The 7,411-nt window shown below is 39.5% G+C and overlaps 1 protein-coding gene across 2 annotated transcripts in view; it reads left to right on the top strand.

The window, feature by feature from the left end:
* ZYG11B (zyg-11 family member B, cell cycle regulator) overlaps positions 1-7,411 on the top strand; it is a 74,895-nt gene continuing 67,484 nt past the window's right edge. The window contains exon 1 of one of the 2 annotated variants that reach the window (XM_043876105.1): positions 1-228. Coding sequence is in view for 1 of the 2 variants with exons in the window: in XM_043876103.1 (XP_043732038.1) it covers positions 199-228 (30 nt within the window). In the remaining variant the exon portion in view is untranslated. The remainder of the gene's footprint in view (positions 229-7,411) is intronic. The other variant, XM_043876103.1, reaches the window with a different exon arrangement.

Genomic DNA, 7,411 nt, shown 5'->3' with positions numbered 1-7,411 from the left:
GGGCCTTGGGGGCGGAGTCTGAGCTCCGGGTTGGGCTGCGGCTGCGGCTGCTGCACTTCCAGCTTTTGAGGCCAGGAGGCCGAGGCCTGGGCCAAGCCCGGAGCCGCCGCTCGTCGGAGCCTCCTGGAGCCCCCGCGCAGGCTCAGCCTGGGGGCGGGCTCAGGCCCGGCCCGCCGCGGAACCCAGGACAGAGGCTGCATGCCCGAGGACCAGGCCGGCGCAGCCATGGTAAGAGAGCGAGGCCTGCCTGAGCCGCGGCCGCCCGCCACCCTGGCCCCCGCGGGCCTGCCCTCCCCAACTCTGATGCCCCGTCTGCTCCTGCCTCTACCTCCCTTCCTTGTTACCTACGCCTAACTGATCCGCTCCTTCTTCCCCTTGTTTCCCGGCCACCTGCTGGGGTAACACCCCTCCCCCCCGCCCACCGTCAAGCCCCCCCCCCGCGTCTCTCTCCACTCGGTGACACCCCCCCTTTTTTTAATCACCCCCCAGTGACAGCCTCTTTCGCGTTCCCCTTTGCCTCCCCCTTCTCGTCCTTTAATCCGACCTTCTTTTCTCCTCTATGGTTTTGCCCTGTTCTATCTTTTGGGATCTCTACACCTTCCTTCTGTTTCCTCCCTCCTTTTTGCTCCTGCTCTTTGCTCTTGCTGCTTGCCCCCTTTCACCATTTTATCTCCTCTCCGTATCCTTTCTCCCCTTCGTCCTCCACCATCCACATTTCCTCTCCCCCTTATTGGATGTCCTCTCTTCCGCGCTCTTACAGCTGTCCCCATTTCCTTCTACGGGATTCAAGGGTCTAAGCAGGAACAATTTGAGGGCGGTTGCTTCCCAGGAGCTGTTGGGCGGGCAGATAGGGAGTCGGAGGCTTTCTTCTTTCTTTTCTTTTTTGTCGAGGGAAGGGGGTAGATTAGAGAGAGCCTGCAAGCCTGATTATCTAATGTCATTGCAAAAACTGAGTGATAGTGTGTTTTGGAGCGGCGGAGTGAGACGTGGGGTGCGGGCCGGCGTGCATACTATGGCCTTATAAGATATCTAGCTTTTTGATAGAAGTAACTTAAAATGTTTTAAATTGAATATTTATTTTGAGCATCTTTTAATGTGGAAGTATAGTTTGGGAAATTTAAAAATATTTATTTACAGGTTTTTTTGTCACTCAGAACAAATGGTTTGTTTTTGTTTGGAGACTGAGACCAGGGCATCTGGAGATGGAAAATCAGCTTGGCAGTCAGTTTGTGACAGTCTCCTTAGTACCTCTATTATCTTGATTTGTTTAACCCTCTCTGCTTTTAGTTGGGAGAGCCTTACATTTTCAGATTTTCTCTCTCCTTCCTGTTTGAAGCTTCAGTGGGTCTTTCATTGAATTGGGTTACACATGGTTTGCAGTTCATTTGGTTAATCCGTTGCTCCAGCATATGTAGCAATCTAAATTTTGGTCTCTGGGAGGAATAAGACATTCTAGTCAAAACTAAGTCCTGGTAATTATGTTCTCCTAGGAGGACAGTCAATTTCTGTTTTCTCCCCTGATTTTTGAGGAGTGGTTCAAAGTTACTTAATCTGTAAACTTTCTCTAACTCACTGACTCTGCATTTTTAGGTGGTCATTCTCCAGTGTCTGCCTGCACAACAATCCTTCACATTCACAACCCATCACACTGCTATTGTATGTTAATCTGTTTCTTCCCCTGAAATGTGAGTTCTACACAGTTACTGTGCCTTACTCCTGTTATTCCCAGTGCCCAGGCCAAGTAGGTGCTTGAATGATTTCACTTTACGGTCCCATTTTTCCTGTCTGACACATGTGTTCTTGAACTGAAATTTGAGAAAACTAGTGGACTACTCAGAAAGAGTGAGTCTGAGATTCTTATTTTTGGTGCAGAAAGGAAATTTATTAAGATGTGACCTTTTCAGACTAAAGAGCTGTCCCAACAAATACACCAAGTGGCTAGATTTTTGAAAGTGTTAGCCTTCCCACAGAGAGTGAATGTATGAGTAGAGAGGGAGAAGTTATAAACTCCTTTTTGGGTGTTTAGGATCCAGGTGTGCCATTTGAGCTGGGCTTGAAAAGTGAATAGGCTTTATATAGATCATTTTGGGTAGGGGAAGAATGTTGTGAATGTGAGTAGAAAGTAATGAGGATGTATTGTAGGTAGTAGAATTACTTTTATGCGGCATGAAGAATGCAGGAATGAGGATGTGTAGTAGGAAATGAGACTAGAATTAGATATATGAGACATGGTTATGGTTTAGACTTTGTCTCCAACTAACTGGATTTTTCCTTGTTAAAATACATACACACTGTGTAAAAGTATATGTATGGGAGAGTTGAAGAGAAGGCAAAATTTTAGCTTATTATTAGCTAAAAATTATTTGTAGAGGCTACTTAAAAATTTCCTTGTGTCGTAGGTGTAATAGGCACTCAATAAACCAGATAGAACCAAATATTATAATGCTTTGTGTTTTATATTTTTCAAAATTTTTATTGTTAGGTTGTGTTTTGAATAGTTGATGTGTCTAAGACAGGGGTTCTCAAGTTTTATCATGAATCAGAATTTCCTGGAGGGCTTGTGGTCTGCCACTTCTAGAGTTTGACTTATTAAGTCTGGAGTAGGACTTGAGAGTTTGCATTTCTAACAAGTACCATGTCATGCTGGTGTTCCTGATCTATAAGCCACATTTTTGAGAACCACTGGTTTAAGATGTAGTCCTTTTTATTCATCTAACAGTTTTTGGACTGCCATTGACTGTTGACATTGAGGATATTGCAAGTAATAAAACAGATGTGGTCTCTGCTTTTTTGTATGTTTTGTCTGTAGACAGTATAGCATCAAGCAAAAAGAGTAATTATAAATGTGAAGAGTGCTAAAAAAGGAAAAGTGGCAGGATCATGATATGGGAAAGTTAGGGATGGCTTCCCAGAGGGTCTTACTTTTAGGAGAAACCTAAGGGACTAAATGACAGGAGTTGAGTTGTGTTGTGGAAAACCTGTTTAGAAGGAATAGCATATGTGAATGACCTCGTGCTGTCTGTTGTCTGCTTAACTGCATATCCTGGAGTTCTCAGCTCAAGGAAGTCAGGGAAACCCCAACCCCCCAGCCTACGCATCAAAACAAAACAAAAACACTGCTAAGTCACACACTTCCATTGTGTTAGTCTCTTTGATAGAATACACATCAATTGTAATTTTATATTTCTTGCTATGATTTTTCAGTTAATATCTGTCTCTACCTTCAGACTAGAAAAATCATTGATACAGAAGTGACTTGACTAGCTTCTAAGGGCCAGGTGGTGTTCTAGGCATTGTGGTTAAAGTGGTTTAAAAAAAAAAAAGACAATAAACAAATATATTATGAGAATAGTCGTAAATGCTAAGAAGAAATAAATCAGGGTAAGGTATAAAATTAAATATATTTGTGTGTGGAATTATTTCAAATGATATCGTTAGGCAGCAGCATTAATAGCTGCTATTTACTGAAAATGACTGTGTATAAGACCTGTTTTGTGTCTCATTCTTTAACACCTACATAGCGTCTGATGCATAATATGTGCTTAATAAATATTTGTTGAATGGGTGGCTGACTTTGGGAAGGATCAGAAAGTCAGGTAGACTTTGTTGAGAAAGACCGTTCTAGTCGGAGTTTTACCTTTTGAGGGTTTATTGGATAAGAGTTTGAGACGGAAAGCCATTCTTGGCAAAGGGACTGACTTGAGCATAGAAGCTGAAAGCGAAGGAGGTGTGATGTATGTGGGGAAATGTCTGCCAATGGGTTTGATCCCTGGTCCTGGAAGATCCCACATGCCGCAGAGCAACTAAGCCCGTACACCCTAACTGTTAAGCCTGTGCTCTAAAGCCCGGAAGCTGAAACGCTGAAGCCCACAAGCCCTAGAGCCTGTGCTCCACACAAGAGAAGCCACGACAATGAGAAGCCTACGCGCTGGCAACTAGAGAGTAGCCCCTGCTTGCTGCAACTAGAGAAAAATAAAAGCCCTTGCAGCAACAAAGACCCACATATTCAAAAATAAAAATAAATTAATTTAAAAAAATACTTAAGAACTGACATTTAACCTTAAATTAGGAATTCTTGCTTTTTTGTATTTTAAAAATCAGTAGGTCTTTTCTTAAAAATTAATTTTTATTTGACTATAGTTGATTTACAATATTGTGTTAGTTTCCGCTGTACAGCAGAGTTATCAGTTATACATACACATATATCCACTCTTTTTTAGATTCCTTTCCCATATAGTTCCCTGTGCTATCCAGTAAGTCCTTATTAGTTAACTATTTTTTTTTTATTAGTTAACTATTTTTTATATATATATAGTAGTGTGTATGTCAGTCCTAATCTCCCAATTTACCCCTCCCCCTTTCCCTGATGGTAACCATCATTGTTTTCAGTATCTGTGACTCTATTTCTGTTTTATAAATAAGTTAATATATACCATTTTTTAAGATTACTTGAGCACTATCATATGAAATTTGTCTTTCTCTGTCTGACTTATTTCCCTCAGTATGACAATCTCTAGGTCCAGCCATGTTGCTGCAAATGGCATTATTTAGTTATTTTTTTATGGTTGAGTAATATTGCTTTGCATATATATATAATACATATTGTATGTGTATTGTACATAGAAAGATATAAAAATATCTTCTTTATTCATCTGTTCTTGGACATTTAGGTTGCTTCCATGTTCTAGCTATTGTAAATAGTGCTGCAGTGAACACTGGGGGGCATGTACCCTTTTGAATTATAGTTTTCTCCAACTATATGCCCAAGAGTGAGATTGTTGGATTATATGGCAACACTATTTTTAGTTTTTTAAGGAACCTCCAGTCTGTTTTCTATAATGGCTGCACAAATTTACATTCCCACCAACAGTGTAGGAGGGTTTCCTTTTCTTTACACCCTTTCCAACATTTATTGTTTGTAGATTTTTTGATGGTGGCTAGTCTGATTGGTGTGAGATGATACCTCATTGTGGTTTTGATTTGCATTTCTCTAATAATTAGTGATGTACATCTTTTCATGTGCTTTTTGGCCATCTGTGTGTCTTGTTTGGAGAAATGTATGTTTAGATCGTCCATCCGTTTTTTGATTAGATTGTTTGATTTTTTTTTTAATATTGAGCTGCCTGAGCTCTTTGTATATTTTGGAGGTTAATCCTTTGTCAGTTATTTTATTTTGCTTTTGGTTTCTTTGGTTGTGCAAAAGCTTTTAAGTTTAATTAGGTCCTATTTGCTTGTTTTTGTTTTGATTTTCATTACTCTGGGTGGTGGATAAGTAAAAATTAGTAGGTTTTTCTAATTTTTCAATTTTTTTTCTAAATGACAAAATAAAAAGAATGCTTCCAGGCTGCTGCTTACAAGCTTGCCTCCACAAATAAAACATTGGAAGTGTGGATATTGCAGTAGTGCTTAGTCACTTAGTTGTGTCCGACTCTCTTGCAACTGTGTGGACTGTAGCCCTCAAGGCTCCTCTATCCATGAGATTCTCCAGGCAAGAATACTAGAATAGGTTGCCATTTCCTTCTCCAGGGGATCTTCCTGACCCAGGGATCGAGCCCAGGTCTTCTGCATTGTAGATGGATTCTTTACCATCTGAGCCACCAGGAAGTGTGGTTAGTTTACTTCTAATAATGAAAATCCAAATTGGATAGAATTATCATCACATTTCTTTTTTTAATACTTAAGAATACTGAGATGTCTTGATGTACCATTTAAGAGTCCTGATAAGATAAATGCACTCATTTACTCCTATTTTGTCATTGCAATTATGTTTCCTGTCTTTCTTTCACCAACAGTTCATTATAAGAATAAAAATAATTTAAAATTACTGTGTTGTTCAGTGTGTAACAATTGAGTGTCTGTAATATGATGAGCTAGTTTCCTAATTTCCGCTAATTCACACATGTTCAGTAGATCAATTTTTGGATACTCTCAAACTATTCTGTTTTCAAAGGAGAATATTTTAAGTAATTTTTTCATTACATGGTAGAAAAAAAATACACAAATCAGTGTCTATTTGTGTATAACTGAGTCACTTTGCTATACAGCAGAGATTGGTACAACCCGGTAAATCAACTATACTTCAATTAAAAAAAAAACTTAAAAAAGTACCAAGCAAAATATCAACGTTGAATTTAATGATTGAGTCATCCTTGAATTAGGAAATTTTGACTGGAACACTACTTTTTTCATAGGTTCTAAAGCTAACCCTTAAAAACACACAACCAATAAGTAGCAGAAATAGTCATTATTTGCAGTGGAATAAAAGATATTTTTAATGCTAGTAATTAATAGAGGAAAATGTTAAGACAAAGTTCTTGAATGCTGGGACATTTATTTACAGAGCATGATCTCACACATTTAGTGAGCACACAGTATCAGATGATGTACTAATTAATCTTCACAATTCCATGAGGTTGATGATGTTTTCTCATGGCACAGTTAAGAAAACTGAGACTTAGAGAAATCAGGCGATTATGGTCATATACCGAATAAGTGACTGAACAGGATTCAAGCACAGGTTTGTCTGACCCCTCAGTCTGTGCTATTTCAAACACCTTCCCTGGACTCTGAGATTTTCAGAGTCTAAACTAAATTCAAGCATTTAAAATATTTGTACTGTTGTTTCCATTTTAAAAGTAATTTAATATTGAGAGAAAATTGGTCAACGAGTGTGTATAATTTTATGGTTCTTGATCTGTCTTGCCAAGTCGCTTTTTGCAGAGCATTTGTAGAGTGTCAGATGTTGGTGGCTTTCTGTCTTTAGCATTTAGATACCTTTTTCATGTTGAAAAGCTTGAGACACATGACAGGAATATACTTTGAGAACACAGTAATTAGGGGGAAAAGCCCCAAAGGCGGGTGGAAATCATTATTCTAACAGCATCTGTTGGGCATTGAAAGTGTACATTTCAAGATATTGTGTACAGAGTGTACTTGGAATGCATGTAAATTTGTGGATTCTTCATTCCACATAAGAAACCTATAGTTTAGGGCCCACTAGTTTACAGTGGTCTTACAGGGCTGCTGCAGCCACACAGATGGTACTGCACAACACAGATAGCAACTGTACCTGTGGCCAGCAGTGGGTCTACAGTTATCTGTATCCTGTGTGCTTGGCAGTGTAAATCACATAGTGGGAGTCCAGCAAATAGTTCTGTGCAGTATACGAGCATTCTTAAGATCTAATTCTTTAATGAGCTAATCATTTTATGAGAAAAAGTCCTTGCATTTTATGTTCAGTCATACTGAGCACACATACTGTTTATCATGCCTCTAGTTTTGCTTAGACTCTTCCTTTAGCCTGGAATGCTGTCTCCTTGACTATTTAACTTTCAAGTTCCCTTTGAGCCCTGCCTCCTTTGTGAAGCCTTCATTTACCCGCAGGTAGCCTTGGGCTCCTCCTTTTCTTATG

Source organism: Cervus elaphus, chromosome 20 (genome assembly GCF_910594005.1).
Source record: "Cervus elaphus chromosome 20, mCerEla1.1, whole genome shotgun sequence".
NCBI classification, from domain to species: domain Eukaryota; kingdom Metazoa; phylum Chordata; class Mammalia; order Artiodactyla; family Cervidae; genus Cervus; species Cervus elaphus.
The sequence above is the reverse complement of the archived record's forward strand: the minus strand, read 5'-3'. Positions and strand labels throughout refer to the sequence as shown.